This window comes from Lepisma saccharinum, chromosome 30, assembly GCF_977018435.1.
Source record: "Lepisma saccharinum chromosome 30, izLepSacc3.1, whole genome shotgun sequence".
Taxonomy (NCBI): Eukaryota; Metazoa; Arthropoda; class Insecta; order Zygentoma; family Lepismatidae; genus Lepisma; species Lepisma saccharinum.
Window position 1 is genome coordinate 20457586 of NC_139258.1, and position 21417 is coordinate 20479002.

At 35.8% G+C, this 21417-nt stretch overlaps 1 protein-coding gene across 6 annotated transcripts in view; it reads right to left on the bottom strand.

The window, feature by feature from the left end:
* Npc1a (Niemann-Pick type C-1a) overlaps positions 1-21417 on the bottom strand; it is a 139971-nt gene that overhangs the window by 62914 nt on the left and 55640 nt on the right. For 5 of the 6 annotated variants that reach the window (XR_014441013.1, XR_014441015.1, XM_083115570.1 and 2 more), the window contains exons 2-7: positions 20098-20254; positions 18281-18475; positions 15704-15860; positions 13278-13413; positions 11923-12118; positions 906-1037 (exon numbers count right to left, since the gene is read on the bottom strand). Coding sequence is in view for 3 of the 6 variants with exons in the window: in XM_083115570.1 (XP_082971696.1) it covers positions 906-1037; positions 11923-12118; positions 13278-13413; positions 15704-15860; positions 18281-18475; positions 20098-20254 (973 nt within the window). In the remaining 3 variants the exon portion in view is untranslated. The remainder of the gene's footprint in view (positions 1-905; positions 1038-11922; positions 12119-13277; positions 13414-15703; positions 15861-18280; positions 18476-20097; positions 20255-21417) is intronic. The other variant, XR_014441014.1, reaches the window with a different exon arrangement.

A 21417-nucleotide genomic window follows, 5' to 3' on the forward strand; every position in this document is an offset into this window, starting at 1 on the left:
TTCTTAGAGAATGATCAAGTTTTGTTGCACTGAACCACAGTCACGACTGTGATGTAATGTATTGCTCAGTGTCTCATCTGTGTGTTAATTAACCCTAGACATTCTCAGCTAGTAGTATCAGTGTGGTAAATTTAAAGAGTCCATCTTTATAATGTGTGAAGTCACAGACTTCAACATGATTTTTGTTACTGTAATGTATTACTAATTGGACAGAGTCCACGTTGCGCAAACTGCAAAAGTGTAGATATGCACATTTTTAATACAAAATACCTGCTCAATACCTATTCACGTACACTATTAGTATTTTAATGTTACTTACCAAGTAATAATAGTATATTACATACTGTACGAATGCTTCTTTAAATAAGATATACTGTATCTGCATATCCATAACAGAACACTATTTAGTTTTCTTCTTATAATTTCAAAATATCCCTCCCTAACTATGTACAAAATGCAACATACAAGAGCATTTGCAAAATACAGTGGAACCTCGATTCTATATTTTCAGGGGACCAAGTTGGAAAACCTTAAAAATCTGTGAAAAATGTACAATCAGGGAAAATTTTGATATGTTTATACCAACGCGAAAAATGTATCTGGGAATTTAAAATTCGAGATTCCACTGCACCGTAAACTGCTAATACTAATAATTAGATTAAAATTAGAAGATGCTAAATGTTAAGAGACAGTAGTAAATTTCAAGAATGAAAACCAAAAATCACCACACCCAAACTAACAAATATAGCTTCAACAAAGACATGCATATTTCAAAGCAGAGGCACCCCATTCCATGCATCAGAAATTAAGGAGTAGTAACAGATAAGACAAAGCATTGGTGATAGCTAAAAAGCTCGAAACACGCATTAAAAAAAAACACTACGATGGCTGGCTTGACAACATACTGGATCTTTTGGACTGTAAAGGGCTTGCTTCTTCGTCGGCTCCCATTGCTATCCGTGACTGGTTCAATCCTGCCAACCTCTGCCCCACTGCATGTCTAACCTCGTCAGCTCGATTGTCTCTGACTAGACTCACTGAAAAATGGTCAAGATGTGGGCAATGTTCTAAAATACTAGCATCAAAATTAGTTTTTTTATACTCTGAAACAATGTATTTTCTCACATAACAGTAAATGCACGCCTCCCACAAAAAAAAAGAATTGCAAATTAATATTAATACAATAGGTCACCATATTGTTCTTAGGGTGTAATGTTGTTTATTCTTTTCCATTATTTTGTTTCATAACGCTTAAAAAAAATACAAGATAATTTTTTAACGCTTTAAGAAAATAAAAGATAATTTTTTGTGTAGATTACTCACTTTTGTCAGTTTTTTCCAACAGAAATTCAATGTCGATCAATCATTTGTTTCGTAATGGTTCACAAATTATGAAGAACTTTTGTGCAGCTTGCTTGCACTTTTATGTGTGTTTTTCTAACAGAAATTATAGGGCTGAGCGGATATCATTTCCAACTGATACAGATGCTCGCACCAATTCCCACGGATACCAATACTTGAAAACTGTTATAGGGTACCCCCCTTCCCTCGAGTTACGTTAAGTAATGGGTTCCGTAAACCATTACGTAACTTGAATTTTAGGTAAGTCAAATTTGTAAATTGCTTAAGTGTAACTTCATAAGAAACTGCAATATTTATTATTATATGTATGTATATTATTTACACAGTATTGTTTTATAAATGAAACATCATGCGGCAGTATTTACTCTGATATAAACTATAAAAGTATGAAAAATATATAAAAGAATATAAAAACAAACTGAAATCACACTTTTCAAATAAGAAAAATGTCTTGTGACAGCTATGTACAGTTATTACGTAGTACTGTAATTTAAAGTTGTTCAAAATATTGATTAATATTAGTGTGCAAGTGTTCCACTAATTATATACATTAATTTTGCATATTTTTTACTTTAAAATATTCAGTAATTATATCACAATATTAAATTACATGTTACATAATCACAAAATTTTGTTTTTCACGCATAAATGGTGCGAAATAAGAAGAAACTTAGAATTTTTCATAATTTCAAGGATAATTAGACACCACAAAAGTGTTGCACGTCATTTTTGTGTAGCCCATGAAAGACTGAAATGCCGGAGAAGTATTGGCTGGTATCTGTAAATAAAATTGCAGCCGATACTTTCCAGTACCGATACCACTGGTATTGGGGCTGATACTGATACATCGGCATCGGCTCAGCCCTAGAAATTACACTTGCAGATGGTGCTGTGCATCTAGACAACAGCCAATGCAATGCTAATGATCACATGTTTCCATGAACACTGTACGAAGTTAAAAAAAAAATGCAATTATATCTCCACTTTAACCTTTACGAATGACTGCACATACATAGTACTGGCATGTGCTAGAGCGTCTACTTTTCTCACTTCAAAGTTTATGCTCCTTATATACTTAGTGTGCTCGTTCGACACAAATTGAAATCTGCATAAAAAAACACCTGAAGGGTGATATTGCTATTGAAGGACCAGCATTATTCTCTCAGTTTTTCCTTCCTAATATGTATGTTAAAGCAACAGTTAAGAATACTACATCTAGAAGTTCGGATCTAGTCACCACACAACATGAAAATAAAAGGCCACAAAGGGCTATACAAGGGTCTCCGGTATTTCACATCATTGAGAGGACAAAAAACAAGGATAAAATGGAAAAAAAAACTCTTGACAATGGACATGTGATATCACTGAAATGTCATGGTCATTTGTATGCTTCTATTTTCATCCTGTGTCATGATGTGTGTTTGTGTCCTGATTTTAATACAGGAAAGACATGTACAGTATACATAATACATTGACTTTCAATGGAATCGTTACAAGCCAGCAGTGTTCGTGACACTACTATTCTATGCATCTTCACACCCTTTAAGCATTCTAATGAATATATCTACTTCCAATTACTTAAATCCGATATGAACAAGTTGTCACCAGTTAAAAAGAAACAATATGAATTAATTGTTAACACAACATTGTAACTTTACATTTAAAGTTTAATTGGAAAAACATTTGCAAAGTAAATAAAATGTATCAAGTAAAGTGCTCCCCTTTGATTTTCACCATGCCATGAAGCATAGGGGGTGTGGAGTTAGGGTCCCACACTTTCTTGATCACGGCCGAAGGTGGGAGCTACGTGATCAGCGCCATGCCCCTGGCCACCTTTACCCCCCAGAGTTTCCTCCAGGTACCCACTTTATACGATGCTGGGTGGGTGTCCGAGCTGCTTGCAGGTGGAAAAAATCCTGGTTCTCCCCCACCGGGGATCAAACCCTGGGTCTCTTGCATGGTAGTCCGACGGACTAACAACTGAGCTACCACGGCTCATTGAAAAAAATAATAATAATAAAAAATTGCCAGCATTTGCAAACCATCAAAAATTAATAATGATTTGGTTTACAGTGTTGACACCTTATCAGTAACAGTTTTTTTTTTAATACAGAACCTAGTTTCTAGCAATATATAATTTTGGAATTTTTTGTTGAATTACATGTAAAATACTTTTACTTGCAGGGAATAAGGCATTAATGTATGCTAGTTATCCATCACTTTCTGAATTTTCTTTCCATTATGTAAGGTGCAGTTTGAGAATTAGAACAAAAAGTTGAGAACACTGCACCAACGTAGTTATAATTCTAGACAATGCAAACTTATGGTAGTTATTTGACAAAAGAAATTTAATGATTATAATGTACTCACATAAAACTTTCTAAACTGTCCTAACAATGATACTGAACAGATTTCAATATACATGATTATTTAACAGAAATACAATGCCAATGTCAGAATTGTAAATTAAGAATGATGCAAAAATTCTGTCGATACTGAAATACGAGGCACATCCAGAAAGTAAGTTTCCCTATTTTTTTCCCGTGAAAGTAAACATAATGAGCCGTGTAAATTGCGCATGCGCAGCAGAGCTAAGACGTATCAATCATATGCCAGGCGGACAGATCGCGCCCGGCGCCAGTAGCGAGGCAGCAGTGGTCCGAAGTGGAAGCTCGTATTCCTTCTCCCGCCGCATGCCAGTAGCGAGGCAGCAGTGGTCCAAAATGGAAGCTCGTATTCCTTCTCCCGCCGCATGCGAGGTTCGGTCGGTGATAAAGTTCCTGAATGCACAAAGCATTGCGCCAATTGACATTCGTCGTCAGCTCTGTGAGGTCTATGGGCCGAACATTATGAGTAAGCAGATGGTGTGTCGCTGGTGTCGGCAGGTCGTCAAAGTGTCCATGATGAAGAGCGCAGTGGGCGTCCGTCCCTTATCACTGATGATCTGGTTGAGCTGGTGCGGCCGAGCATCGTAGAGAACCGTCGCTTCACGATTACGGAGTTGAGTAGCCTTTTTCCGCAGATATCGCGATCCGTGTTGCATGAGATTGTCACGCAACGCCTGCTGTTCAAAAAATTGTGTGCCAGGTGGGTGCCGAAAAAAATGACACCCTAACACAAAATGAAACGTTCAGGAGCAGCACTGACATTCCTGCTATGCAACGGTACCATGATGACGGCGATGATTTCCTCGACAGGATCGTCATGGGCGATGAGACGTGGATTTCGCACTTCATCCCGGAAACCATGCAGCAGTCAATGCATTGGCGGCATAGTGGATCTCCGGTCAAGAAGAAATTCAAACAGACGCTGTCGGTACAGAAAGTGATGTGCACCGTGTTTTGGGACAGGAAGGGCATTGTGCTCATTGACTTCCTCCCCAGAGGTGAAACGGTGAACGCTGACAATTACTGTGAAACACTAAGGAAATTGCGACGTGCCATTCAAAACAAGAGGCGTGGCATGCTTACTGCAGGTGTTGTGCTCCTCCATGACAATGCTCGTCCACATACGGCTCGGTGGACAACAGCTGTTTTGACGGAATTTGGCTGGGAGTTGTTTGATCATCCACCTTACAGTCCTGATCTGGCTCCCAGCGATTTTCACGTTTTCTTGCACCTCAAGAAATTCAAAAAATTCCTGTCCTCCAGTGAGCGTTTTGGCAATGACGAAGAGCTGAAGACGTCTGTCACATGCTGGTTCCATTCACAGGTGGCAGAGTTCTACGACAGTGGGATCCAAAAGTTGATACCACGATACGACAAGTGTCTCAATTCTGGTGGTTGGTATGTTGAAAAATAGCTGAACCTTTGCTGTACCTGTTGCCAATAAATGGTTTCCTGAAACTGTGTTGGTTTTCTTTTTTAAAAAATAGGGAAACTTACTTTCTGGATGCGCCTCGTATGTTGTATTAATGAGAAGAATAAAGTTATGAGATTTGAAATTACTGCTCGAAAACTGGGCTTCACAAATACATTAGGTTTTTTCTTAAAGTATGATATTGTGAAAACTATATCAATATGTTCGGTTATACAAAATTCCTTAAGTTAAATATTTTGATATCAATTATTACTAATTCAAATATACAACTTTTGAGTCTTACAGAGAATTTGCTGTGTCACACACCTAACATAGGCTGCAACAGAAAAGTAAAGGAGACAAAAATGGTGGATAATTTGGTACAATTTCATGTTATGAGGAATAAAAGACACTGAAGCAAATTAACACACACAAAAATACTTATGCATGAAACTTTTTCACCCATATTAATTTCAGTTGCCAGTTTCATGGATATAATGGGCTTTCAGACTGAAGCAGCACGTGGCAAGCCAGAAGTGACACTTGTGATTTGGAATCGAACCTACAGAAATGAATGCAACTTTTCATACCAGAGTAATAACAACCTGCACTTGTTGCTTGTATGTCACTCAGACTGGGTCATTTTCGCAGTAGCATGTGTCATGTTGTATCTGACTCATGTCACTTGCTGCTTCAGCGTGAACCCCCACCCCATGTTGTATGTCACTTATTACTTGTCATTTGCAGATTGTTACTTCAGTCTGAAAGCTCCTTAAAAAAGGACTTCAATGATAGATGCTAATGTGAAACCAACTATAGAAGGCCTACATTGTACTAATGTAACTACTTCATTAGTTATAACTAGAACCTGGTACTTTATGTCCTATAAAACTGTAAAATATGTATGGAATTACGTAATAAAAATGGGAAAATATATCATGAAAAATTAAAAATATATCAGAAAAATGCATAAATATTCCCAGTAAAGCCAAAAATATGCACAACAGTACTTTCGAATTTATCATTACATGGGATGTCAGTATCTTCCAGGGAAAATCGACTAGGGTGGAGGGGGGGAGTATTAAATAAAATCAGAATCCCTTTGCCCAAAGAATGTAGTGGGAAAGTACTGAAAATATTGTGAGGTTCACTGCAATTATCCTAAGTTTCCTTTTCTATTATGTTAGATATACACCTTTGTGGAAACTAAAGCATAATTGGCAGCTCTGTATGAAAAAATGGGGTATTATTGTTCTGTACTAGTTGGTAAGAAAAGACTGCACCTGCTTTTAATATCTTTGTTCATAATTTCCTTATCCTGCCATAATATGAACTATCCGTTGCACTCAAGATATGAAGAATAAATTATAAAATAACTGATTATATGCAAGACAATTTCGAAATTGTACAGAAATATGTCTTATTGAGAGAAAATTGAAGAAATATGTTGTAACACGAAATTGGTAAAAATGTCAACATATGCCATATCAAGTTAGTCTATTTCAGCTGATTTTCATCAGACATGTAAAGATCTCGCCCCAGTATTCAATCAGATGCAAAATAAAAAATATGTTATAACAAAGTCCCTGGCCTAGTTATAACGACACACTCAACTGAATTCAAACTTAAGTACTAACTATTGTCGTTTTCACGTTCAGAAGACACAATGGGCTCTTATGGGCAATGCTTTTCTTATGGGAAATACGAGCACGCTGTTGTGAAATTTCTGGATTTACAAATTTAGCTTAAGTAAAATCGGTACCTGCAGTTTTGCAGGAAATTTTGTAGAGAATACGATGGTGTACACAAAAAACTGGTAACTTGCTTACATAATTTTAGATAAATTAAAAACTCAAATTTTCTGTGAAAACACAATTTTTACATTGATTTCATTCCTAACGTTGAAACATGCCGTAAAATTGAAGCATTCATTATTAAAAAAATTGACACTGTTTTTCAATTGTCATAGGTGATGGTGGTACTCAGAATTTATCAATACTTTAAAGCATATTTGCATTAAAAAATATTAAAATAAAGTATGGGGAGATTTTTTATATTCGTGCAGTAGAAAATGTTGTCGCTGGCCATTTTTTGTTCTGTAATTCCAAGTAAAAACTTCCAGCGACAAAGTTGTGGAGAAAATAATGAAATTATTTTTTATAACCACTCAAAGGTTCCCAGAAATATTACTTCCATGCATTTGGAGTTTCTTTTTAACCCGAACCGCCCATGTAAGGAGACGTTGTCTGGCCATCTTGAGCTGGCTCACCGTAGCATTCCAGCTATCACCACCAAGTTTTCAAGTTGTTATTTTATTTCCATTCAGTAAAAATATGAACTTCATGCAGTTTGTTATAATAGAATTGAAATTACTTAAATTTAATAATTGACAATTATTTCCAATGCTGCTGTTGTGAGCAACATTAGTGCTGTCGCAAATACACATTGTTTTTGTTTACATTACTGTGGACATTAATACTGAAATGAAGATCACCTTTCACTTTCCAAGGTACACATAAATTCATAGACACCATATTAACCTTTGAAAGGCTTTCCAACACCTGACAAAATATGGGGCTTCAAGATAGAAATATGACATGCCTTGCTTGAGTCATTCACCTCTTATCAGTTCACGTGGGCCATAACTCATTTGTTTGTTTGGGTTGCAACTTGAATCTAACCCATGTGTCAGGTTCCCCTTACTTGAGTGAGAGATCTGCTTTGGTCTGTTTAGACTTTTTTCCTCTCTCGAAAAAGTATTTTCAGTTGTGTGAGGGCTCAGTGATTTTTACTTTTTTAAGTGATTTCTGAAGTGTCATATTTGTGCATTACACTCGCCTGTGTAGTGATCTCAATGGATCATAGTAAAAAGGGTAACTGTAACGTTCACAGTATAATATTAATATTAATAATTACATATAATTATCATTATATATACAAAATATGTAACACCTTCATTGTGAAGGAAGGTCATCATTTCCCGGCGACATGAGCTAGCGCTGTATTGGCAACACTGTGCGGTTTCTCCATAAGCGTCGTTGTGTCTTCTGAATGTGAAAACGACTTTAGTTGATATTTTTACCTTTTAACTTAACTATTGGTTTAAAGTATATACTAGGAATATGTAAAGTTGACACACATTTTTCATGCAACTACAAATTGCAAGAGAATGTGTAAGGGCTGGTGGGGAGAGAACTGCAGGAAAAAGGAAAAACTCAACACAGTGTGTATATTGGTCTAAATCTATTTATCTAGTAATTAATAGCAACACTACTAGTGAGGCTTTCTTTGTTTCAGAATATTAATCACATAGAGATCCTACAAGTCACAATGTTACACGTGCATACACATAACATTATTTGGTTTACCTAGAACACCCCAATTGTATATACTCCTGCCCCTGTTTTTCTAATTACAAATAGTACTCTAGACACATCTGTTATGTGAGAAAATACTTTGCAGTAGGTTCCTATGCCAAGTCAAAGCCCTATTGAGATTACGCCTGGCAAAGAAAGCTGCAAATTAAAAAATACTAGTAATAAATAACTTAAAAGTCTAAAGTTGCTCAAATAAAATCAAACTATACTTACTCCCGAAATTACAAACATGCATCTACGGTTTCCGTGACGCTTCTAATTTCATCAAACCACTCTATCACGCGAAAATATTACCAGACATTGATTCCACATTATCATGCTACTTTCTTACCACCTTTCATCAAAAAACATGTTAAAATATTTTTAACTAAAAGTAGACTACTGGTATCCATGCTTCCAGAAATATTCTATTTCACAATGCACATCTAGAATAACTACTACGACACGTATAAAAATGTAAGGATAAAAATAATGTTTTTGACAATTTACTTTTCCTTTGTCCCCCTGTTGAAATTGATTTCTTTTCAACACTTCATAGCAACAGTCTGGAGCAAACCAATTTCCATTTTAATTTTTTAAATAATAACATTAATATGACACTAAGCTGACATCAAAACAATACAACTCATCCTGAAGATCTATGGAATTTTTTAAGGCTGAGGTGACGTTGATGTGTATATGTCAAACATTTCGTTCATATTTAACTAATTACAAATACTTTTTCAGTTTAAGTATCTTGCAGTGTATGCAAAATGACATGATAATTTTGTGGAGTTTTAGTATCGTTGAAATTGTGCAAAATATGCAACTTTCTTCACATGTCAATACCGTTTGGAAAAAATTGATTTGATAATTATGTAAATCAGAGTGCTATTGTAATATTCCAAATATGTTGTATGTGAACCTATAAATATTTTAATCGAAACTCTGATAGACTATGATGATATGGTTGCAATTCAGTACTTTATAAATATTTTGAACAGTTCAACAGGGTGTTTCACTTGCTCTCCGACGCTGATTTTCGCTTATAAAAATTAAACTATTGGTTCAAATGTAATGACATTTCCTATAAACATACAATGGTGTATGAGAAGCATGGTGATGTCATGGGAGACGGCTCCACAGTCTAGTCCTTGCCTGGGCAGGCACATGCATCTGGGCGATTCTGTCATTAAATGCCAATCGTATGAATGTGTGCTTTCAGTCTGAGTTCTTGGTCCTGCTGTTGTGATGCACCTGATAGTAGTCACATAGCGGTTCAAGCTTGTTCGGGATCGGAAAGTTCGTGCTTACAATCAGTGGCTCATGATTACAGTAAAGTTATGAGTCAGTACTCAGTGGAACAGTATGTGTTATCGTTCGCACATACTGGCAAATGAGAGTCCAAAGAGGCATGCTTGTGACAATTCATTGCACAGTTTGGTGTCCGGGAAAAACCTGCAAAGTCTTTCATTCAATATTTGATAAAGAAACACCGTAAGCAGGCACGCATTGATGACAAGAAAACACTTCTAACACACTTTGTGGCATCACCAAGTTTCTCATACTCCAAGGTATGTCTATAGCAAATTTCATTACATTTTGACCAATAGTTTGATTTTTATAAACTAAAATCAGGGGCCGAGAGTAAGCATCTGGTAGGAACCAGGCACTTACATGAGTATCAGCATTGGCTATTTGTTTGACATGCTTTCGACTCAGCCCTAACATTGACACAAGTAAACTTCCAAAAAACACTGAGGTTTCTTGTAAATATAGTAATGTAAACTGAACAGAGAGGTTAGCTAACTAACTTTGACACTGACTATGCACAAATAATTTTTTTTTAGGAGTACTATAGTCATGATCTTAGAGAATTATAACAGGAAGAACTGCCACTGTCCTGTGTATGAAAATGTAATATATATATATTGCTAGTATATGTGGATTCGTAATTAAGAAATTAATAAATGGATTGTTTTCTTTGCAACTTTATAAATTCTAATCATTATTGCAATTAACAAAAAGTGGCAGATGCAATGTAAATTACCAAAATAAAATTAAGTGTAAACTCATCATTACTAATTATTTTTTCATTAAATGTTTTATGCACTGGAAACTTAGGAATTTACGTAAATTACTGTGTCTTTTTTTTCTTTCCTTTATCACCATTTTCTTTCCTTTTCAATTATTTTGTAATTCACAAAATTGGTGAATTGTATACATATTATATAGTATAATCAAACCTGTAATGAACTATTTTAACAATTGTTATAATAAAATTAATATACAAAGAAATACCACCATAAAGTTGAGAAAATAATGCTATTTTGAGAAAAATAAAAGTAAGGGTTCCTAATGATTACTCATCCAGCACCAATTTTAGGAATGAAATGTATTAGTTACAGCAGATCTAAAAGTATATATGTTATGGAAACAATAGAATTAATAAGAACCTCAAACTCTCTCTGAAGAGCAGCTCATTATTAATAAAAAAATCAATAAGGGTAAAAAATCCCAATAAAATAGAACTTGTCTTGCTATAGGCCATTATAGGCTTTATATCTTGTACAGTCACAGACACTTCTGGGTTGTAACAATCCCATTGACTTTCAATGGATCATTACAACACAGAAGTATGAGTGAGTGTTCTTGTATGTAGCTGGTACAACAGTCATGAAAACTTACATATATATTTTCTAAAACAATTAGCTTCCGAACTTCTGTGGTAAATTGACATTTGTTAATGCTAATTTGATAACTCCAAAACTTGTCAAGAATCGATGTGAATTAGTGGTGCATTCTCGTTACATAGGATTACTGCTATGTACAAGCAAATACGTGACAAGGCTTTCATTTCATACTTACAGAGAGCCAGAAATACATTCTTTCAGAAAACAAAACTTGTGTGAAATTCAATAAAAAAAACTGATCAGAACTAGGCAAAGAAAACTAAAGTTTCTAGTACCAATGAAAGAAAATTCAAAGAGAATTTCCAAGGAGAAAGAATTCAACTCACTTTTGAAATAATGCTGCCAAAAACAAAAAAAAACGAAGGGGGGGGGGTAACATTTAGTATAAACAGGTTTCTACAATTACTCTACATTAAACTGGAATGGATTTCTTAAGCTGTGTATGTGCAGGACTATGTCTAAATACGGACCCCCATTTATTTTATATTACAAGTATGCAATATTACATCTACAGCATGAAAATATTATACCAAAGTTAGGCTTCAGAAACAATTCAGAATTATATATTTTCTGATAAAATTATTCCATTATATCCAAAATGATAAGCATTTCCCACTCTACACGGTTGTGGAAACCTGAAAAATTTTAGAGAGCATTACTGGCGCAATCATTACCTAACAAGCCTCCTAACTCTAGTAATTATGAAGATTTACCTATAGCCTTCCCATCCCTTGAGCAGAAGAATATCACCAGGAGGAAGAGGGAAGTTCCAGCCAAAAATACAATGCACATTATCACAGTAACACCGTCGACACCAAAGATGGTAAATGGTGCTGGCGGTTCAGGTTCTGGTGGCGGAACTGGACAGCTTGCTTCACAGTCGACGCAACTGCAAGCTGGCGTGTGATCCTGAAACACAAATTAGTTTTTGTATTTTTGTTATTTTACATTATACTGCTGCCACTTTGGCTAATTAATAATGAAGATGAGTCATGATTACATTAAAGTGATGAGAATCAGAGAATACCCATACCAAAGCTGGGATTCGATTGTTGATTTGATTTGCTTTATTTTACTTCGCTTTTCTGCCACTTTTGGTTAATTACAAAGATTGGGATGAGTGACATGATGAAATTGATGAATGGACACTCACAAACACCCATGCCGGGATTCAAACCCAAGACCCCTGGTGTTGGAGTGTGTGATGTGCTAACATTGTTGACCACCAAGCTGGATGTAAAACAAATTTGTACACTCCTGTTCACACAGTGGCATATTTTGTAAAGCTGGACAGTTGAAGTATGTGCCACTTTATCTGAACACGAGTGTACATTAGCAAGAGATGTAAACCAGAAGGGCACTTTTATCTATGGTCGCTTGGCATCTGGAGCATACATTTCATATATCAGAACTAATTTTTTACAGGTCAGGGCGTGGTCTGGAAAAAAAGACTCCATGGTACAACAGCTCTCTGAGGGTAAAGGCCTGCCACGCTGCCTTTCGTTGCATCATGCATTGTAAGCTCATCATGTCCCATCACTGCTGTTTCCTGGTTTTCAAGACAAATCCACTACAATCACTTTCAAAGAGCTCCAAATTACCTATGTCAACAATGACATTACGTAGCTCCTACCAGGAATGACCCCCAGGATCATTTTGTCCTTTGGAGCAAGGACTGAACATTTGGCAGCACAACTCATTTATGGATTTGAGTTACTTGCAATATATTAGTTTTACTAGTGTCACTCCTATTTTCTGATACTGTATTAACCCTAAAACAGCAATAGGACAGAATATATCTCATGAGGTGACATATGACAAGTACATTATGCAGTTCAGGTGTGATGCAATAGTCAACAGCATAAATAGTAGCAAGAATAAAAAAAAATCTACACTTCCAAAAATTGATATCCACATGGACATGTCAAACTCTATTCATTTCTGTTCCAATACTTTCATTTATGACTAAATACATACATTGAAACCAGGAAGGGGGGGGGGTGTCAAGAGTTGATAAACTGCATCTGACACCCATTCTGAACTGTGATACAAAAACATAAATACTTACATTAATTGGTTGACTGCAGGGGATTGTTTCTGGATTCAGAGGTTTGTACTGGCCAACTGGTTTGTCTGTTGGAATATAATTGATCTGGAATGGGACGTACGGGTTTCCGGATGCATCACCCATATATTCAAACCACCTGTAAATAATTAAGAATAAGCATTTCAGAATGTACTAACACAAGCAGTATTCATTTCATTAACATTGGCTCATCGCTAGTTGTCATTAATAACAAAGTTAAATAATACAGGGTGTTCATAAAGTCCCGGTACCATTACCAGTAACATTTACTACTACATGCTTGAACAGTACCTTCTTCCTTAGTTGAAGGAATTCCAGCCAACCATAATTTTTCAACAAGATGGGGCACCCCCTCATTGGTCCAAGGATGTTCGAGGTCTTCTGGATAGGCATTTCACTGGCAGGTGAATAGGCCATTGGATCTATTCCTTGGCCACCGCACTCTCCTGATATCACACCCTTGGATTTCTTCTTCTGGGGGTATGTCAAAAATGTGTTTACCACACTCCTGTTCCAGATGTTGCCACTCTTAGAAGAAGAATAACTGAGAGTATCCTGACTGTTACTGGTGATATGCTGGGGCATGTATGGGTGGAAGTGGATTACTGCCTTGATGTTGAGAGCAACTAGAGGGGCGCACGTTGAGGTGTATAAACGTGGAGAGTTGTAGCTCATTTTGCAATCAACAGCATTGTTCTATTGCATTTAGTTTCGAGCTATGTTTTCTTTGTAATGGTACAGGAACTTTATGAACACCCTGTATATCACTACACACTTTGAACAAAAATGCTGCTTTGATGTACATTAATTCTAATAAGGACAGTCTTTCTCAGATTTAATTTTCATTTCAATGCGGGTAAAATATGTATCAACTTCTATATTTTCATGAGACTCGAGGAAACTATGTTAGTGGAAATAGCATTTTTTTCAATATTTATGTTCTTGATTTTTTAATTAGTGTAACATGTGGACTATACTAATGGGAGTGGTTTGAACACATTATACCCTCCATTTTTCTTAAAAAGTTTGCATAACCACTTTTTGTAGATGAAAAATAATATAATACAATTATTTTTAGTGGTTTTATTTTTTCTTGTGACATTTCATCCTAGCTTCCAGAACTTTTTCAAGTTTACACCACACACTACACACAACCTCAATACTAGTCACTCTACACTTCTGTATTGTGTAGTGTGTGGTGTAAGCTTGAAAAAGTCCTGGGAAACTAGGATGAAACGTCACAAGAAAAAATAAAACCACTAACAATAATTGTATTGTATTATTTTGCATCCTCCATTCATATACAGCCATGAGCAATGGTGTGATGATGTATTAGGTTCGTTCTTAATCTATTTCAGGTAGACAATTCATCTTCATCTAAATCAATCTAAACATGTAGAAAAGCTAGCTGTATAACACAGAAATACGAAACACATTTTCCTATTTCACAACATTTCAATTTAAAAAAAAAATGTTCAAGGAATCTCCATTCAATTTCGGGGACCTCCCCGATGGCACAGTGGATCTTCACCTTGTAATCAAGGGGTCCCGGGTTCAATACGTGGTGGAGGCTCACAGGTCCTGTCCCGATTAGGGCAACTATCAATCCACTGGATTTTGGGAATGGAGCGATCTCATGGAAGGGAACTGTGGAAAGGGTAATTTCCTTTTTCCATTTTAGTCTTTGGCTTTATAATAGTGTGTGTGTCTATGTCCAAATTGTGATGTCAATTACAAATCTTGTTAATTGTTAAATGTATTTGCTTACATACATTGAGACTGTCATTCAATATGGGAGAAACAATTAACCAGATTTCACAAAAAAAAAAACAAAAAAAAAAAACACATTCTCAATTCTCAAACATTATGTCTACTTTGACTGCATCATACGCCTACTTTCTATCACATGTCTGGACAACCGAGAAAACAAATTCCACAAAGATTCTTGAATACTCTACAAGAAATTCTAAAATGATATAATTTTTCAGACTGAAATTTCATGCAAGTATTTGAAAGCAAAGGAGTTTTCAAAAATGGCTTCAATGGTGCAGAAAGGTACAGCAGCACAGTGTTAAAAGTAACCATTGAAAGTGCTGTAGATTACAAACAAGTTTGTTACATGAATAATGAAAGGTGACACATAATAGAGGAACTCTCCACCATCCACCTTACAGGCCAGATGAGATGCTGTCCCTAATCAACATTTCATTCCAGTTTAAAGAAACCTCACAATAACAAATAATGAGTCTATTTAGTGCAAATTTGCCTGAAATAACCAATATTTTCAAATTTACATTCTGGATGCCACATAGAATGCATCTTGAAACTGCTTCTGACAAAACTGATTCTTGTAACTTCTATCACGCCAATAAAACACAAAGACATTTAGAATGCATGATTTTGCTTACCTATGTGGAGTACACAGCCTGGATCCCCACTCTCCACACATTAAGTCAAACGCCAACTGGCCAGTTGATGGAACAGACACTTGCTTGCAGGAATTGAAGGTATCATTCATGTATTTTTCCTCTACAATTACATCTATTTCCGAAATGTACTCCTTGCCTGCACGGAAAAATAGTTTTCAATGGTGAAAAAGAACAGGTGAACAACACTGCAGCACTACCAGTTATAGACATATTACAATTACTTTATGCAGAAATTAAGGCTAAGTGGCACCACACGGAAGAGATACTACAGGGTAAGTCAAAATGATGGACCCGATTACAGAAATTTATTCTGTGAAATCTAATAAACATATGTTATTGTGAGACATGCGCTTCGACAGGTTAACTTTCAAAGTTTAGTTTCAAAGTCCACCTACCGGGCAGCGAGAGAACTTCAACTTCCACAGAAAACTGTGTTGCGGGTTCTGCGGAAACATTTACAAATGAAATCCTACCGCTTGCAACTAGTTCAAGCCTTAAAATACACTGATTATGCTTTGCGCACGTCCTTCTGTGCTGATTTCCTTGCATTAATGGAAACGGATGGGTTCTCTGAGAGGTTAATTTACAGTGATGAAGCAATTTTTCACCTTTCAGGGAAAGTGAATAGACACAACATAAGGATTTGGGGAACTGCTAACCCCCATGAATTTGTGGAACACAAACGCGATTCTCCCAAAGTGAATGCCTTTTGTGCAATTTCCCATGAAAAGATTTATGGGCCCTTTTTCTTCCATGAACGTTCTGTGACAGGATTTGTTTTCCTTGATATGCTGCAGCTATGGTTCCTTCCACAGCTTGCAGAGGATAGCGCAGATTTCATTCTCCAATTGAAGGTGCCCCTGCCCATTACCATGCCAGCATTCAGGACTGTCTCAATGGGGCATTGGAACAACGTTGGATAGGCCGTTCATCTCCGGAGGATCGACCTCTCCTTCATTGGCCACCTCGTTCCCCCGACTTGACCCCTTATGATTTCTTCATGTGGGGTTTTGTCAAGGATCATCTTTACGTACCACCACTTCCAACAACATTGGATGACCTGCGTGCCTGCATCACAGCAGCCATTGCTGATATTGACCGCAACATGCTAAACAAGGTGTGGCAGGAGATAGACTATCGGCTTGATGTGTGCCGTGTTACGCAAGGTGCTCACATAGAACACTTGTGATTTGTTTGAAAAAAACTTTGACAGTTTACCTTTCTTAGCACATGTCTCACAATAACATTTGTTTATCATATTTCACAGAATAAATGTCTGAAATCAGGTCCATCATTCTGTAAAAACATTTTGGATTTTGAGCAACAATGCATTGTACTCTTCAGACTTTCCCCCTTCTCCATTCCAAGTTTCAAACTTCTATCACTAGGGGTTGCTGAACTAGAGCGAGGAAAATGGCAGCATGTAACCATACCATGTAGGTGCACCTGAAACTGCGTGTGGTGACCGAGTTTCTAACTGCAGAAAACGTGTCCCCCAATTGAAATTCATCAGAGAATGAAAGCTTTTTATGGCAATGAATGTGTAACATTAGTACTGTATGATGTTGAGATGTTCATGCTCACAATGAAAACCCCTGCCAAGGAAGTCTCAATAAGTTCTTTGTCACACACGTTGAGAGTTCCTCGGCAGGGGTTTTCATTGTGCGCATGAACAGCCCATCATCATACAGTACTGACGTTTGAGCATGGTTGCTCAAAATCCAAAATGTCTTTTCACAGTCATAAAAAAATAGCAGGCATTACTATTCAGCCCACCCTCGTATTTACATAAGAATATTAATAACAAAATCTATGCTTTTATACAATACTGGTGCAAAATTAACATTTGAAATTTCACATAATTTCTAGCATTAGACCTACAAAAGTGTGACATTTTCACAAATCCACGGAAACACTGCAAACATATCAGGTATGTTAGAAAATGAAAAATCAAGAAAGAATACACATCTATAACAGAACTTACATTATCCTTAATTATTACTCATCCCTATCCGGAGTTTCTACACATTACACAAGGGAGAAAATGAAATTTAAGACACCCATTCGTATTTACACAGCGTTAATTTGAACTTCAGAAGCAATTTACTTCAAGCAAGTCTTCATTAAAATGGTTGCGCTACACAACTATGCTTTTTAGAATTGTTATACAAGGATAATAAACCCATTTGTATACAACTAAAAAAACATGCAGAACATGGAATAAAAATTGTACCTCACAAAACCATGAAAAATGAACATTACAGTATGTTATTACACATTTTATGTTTCCACCAAAAATATAATATGCATGTCTCTATCGATAAGAAATTTGCTTCTCTATAACTTATTATGTTAATAATTACATATGTTATATAATTTTGACCCCTAGGCAGCAACTGCCACTATAGCTTAGGCAAGTTATGTAAACCCAGGAAGAACACATTTTCCCCACAAAATAGTTGCATTGCAAATATGCATTTTTTTAAATCAAAATATCTACTCCATTGCATTGCAAGTTTTTCAGCAAATACTAAAAAAGAAAAAAAAATACAATACCCTGTTCAGATGTTTGGATTTCTTTCACATCTATAAACCTGCTTTGATCCATACCACAGGTAAAGTCACAGATGTGCCTCACCAAATTTTGCAGGCAGGACGGACACCTCATAATGAAGCCAGCTGCAAGTTTGACGTTCGTATCGAAAGTTTGCAGCTGCTTAATATCACAGCAAGTTTTTACTTCTCCCTGCCCTAGAGAACCAACAAAACAAAAATAATTAAGAGTTGATAAAATAAAAATAAAACAAGTGAAACCAATGCAATATTTAAGAATAAGTAAAATTCAAATTTTATCCAAACTCAAGAGGAAAATTACAATTCAGTTGAAAACCATTTTCAAATAGGTAGATCATTTGAATCTATAATTGCAGTATCTTCTCACAATGTGTTCAGATACGATCTGAAACCAAAGTGAGATTTTATGCACGAATTAAGACAATACTTCTTGTAGTATGGTCACCATGGTGGCTGAATTATAAAATTCAGTTCTATTTTTTTTCCCATATATTTTGAGTTCACTTCAGTAATTATCACGGCTTTTTTTTCTTTGTAAATAAAGAACACAGAACCAGGGTGGACACACTAGGACCATGATAAAATTCAAGTTTAATTCCCAGATTTCAAGGAAACCTTTTCAAAATTCAAGGGTGCAAGCAGATGTTTTCTCTATTTCAACTTTACATATTACCTACCGCCTATCACCACACACACACATGAATATATTAACAATGTAAAGAATCTGAGTGATTCAAATGTATCCAAAAATTCTAATTCAATTAAATTAAATGGTATATATACTATTTCAAATATTCAATTTAATCTGTGGAGTTTACATTTGCCATTTCACACATAACTACAAACAAGAGTCACAAATGTTACGGAATATACTAATCTACGAAAAATTGTTAAGTGTATAGGAATTTCAAACTCAAATTTACGTAATCAACTTCATGATATATTATTTGCAATAATCTTTCTGCCTGTCAGATAGATTGTTCTGCAAAGGACACTAAAATTAAATGGATTGAGATAATTCTGTTTTATTTTTCACTCACCTTTTTCCTTTCTTTTCCTTCCTCGATAAAAATAAAAGCAAAACTGTAAAAAACTTGTTCCGGGGCATTGGTAAATGTATGAATTCATTTTGATTAATAAAAGTTGCAATTTTTCACATCTACAGAGAAAAATTCATGCATAATTCCCAGAGCCAATAATTCATGCATAATTCCCAGAATTCCAGGAATTTCTGGTGAGTAGCCACCCTGAGAATGTGTGTGCGTTTTCTGTATCATGTGTATAATTAAATCAGAGTAATAAACATGTTATAAATTTTTGCACTGTTACTAGCCAAATTTTAAAATCTGCAACGATATTAGTATTTATTGCATAGTTATTCATACTGTTGCCAGTTCACTCAGAAGGCCACTCCAGTGCAAGAATTAATTGCTTTTTAATTCAATCTTGTATTAAGTAATAAATTGGATGTCTTACGATCACAAAAAAAAAAACAGATTGCTCCCGAGAATAAAAGGCTGGTGCCTGAATTATTTTCATTTTTGTCTACCCCTGTGCGAGATTCTGACAATATTTAATAAGCAAAATGGGTTTGGGCGACTTCATTTGACCTCAATTAAGAGTTGCTGTCACAGAAGTAATTTCATCATTAGAAATTACAGTTAATGTTAAATCCTATGTTGCAAATGATGTTATATAAAGGCTTTTTAGCTGTGTTCAACATTTGGAATACAAAATAAAAATACCATTCACTTAGAAAGTTCTCTTCTTAAGAAACAAAAAAAGTAATTTAACAATACCTTGAAAGAAATGTGGACACCATTTCTTTAGAATTTGTTCTTGGGAACTATCAATCGGTTTGGCTGTTCCGTTGTAGACACAGTTTTGATTCCTACCAAATTCATCCTGATTACACTGTCCATACCACACACAGTGATAATCATCTGCACTCGCAACCTAAAAGGAAAAAACAGAAAATCCAATCAATTTCATGTACAATGCATGAACATTAAAATATAATTTTTAAAAAATAAAAGTTTTTGCCTTCAGTAAACCTTTCACAACATGTACTTGAATATACAGGAGGTGGATGGTAGGAGGTTTAAAACCCTCCCTCGAAAATCCCTTTGAAATAATAGTAAGTTAGTGGGTTAGTGCCCTGCTGATGAGGAAGAATGATGATTACATGAAAGTGTTTGAAGTGACACAAACACACACACACATTCCAGGCAGACTAGAACCTGGAACTTTCCGAATTTTTAAAGTCCATTTCATGCACAGATATGATAATCGGGACTGGACCTACAGTTTAAAGTGGGATGTGAATCACTGTGTGCCTCCACTGAACTTCCGATGTTGCTCGTGTCACACCACCACTGAAACAACTCTGGATTTTAAACTTCAAAAAATATTTTTTCCTTCTACAATGATAACATGAACATTCACAGCATGAAGTCATGATAGAACGAAGCATTCTAAAGTATTGTATTTTAGTTATTTAACATCGTACCAACGGCGATGGTTAAATAAAAAAATACAAATGCCACTATCGTAGGGAACGTTGCTGTTTATTGGTTCGTATCCAAGTGGCATGCGTCGCTTCAGTGTGAAATCTTCCTTTAACTTATACGTATTCATTTGCGAGTCCCGCCAGAAAATTATATAAAAAACACAGTGTTCTCCACAATGACGGAAAGTTGTGTATTCCAGGTATGGTTTACCTTGCAGAAATTTCATGTTTTTCAGCAAGTCCCAATTTAATCCAGACCACGGGTGTCGGGAAGGGGGGGGGGGAGTTATCGAAACAGTCCATGGAACCCTCCTGGAAATTTGCATCGTTCATTTCAATTTGTGTTAAAAAAAATGTTATTGTTAATACCAGAAATAAAGCTCAGTTAGCATTTAGCAGAATAAATGAAGTAAAAACTTCATTAGAACGAAAAAATAATATTTTGTTATTATTTCTACTAATCAAGTTTTGTAAATTGCCTCACCTCCTCCCCCTTCAAACATTTGTGCCGACGTCGATGTTTATTTGCTCTATGCAACTCAAAACTTTCACATGATTTGAAATGAGCTGAGAAATGCTCATTTCATGCTTTCTTAGATCGTTTTTTATA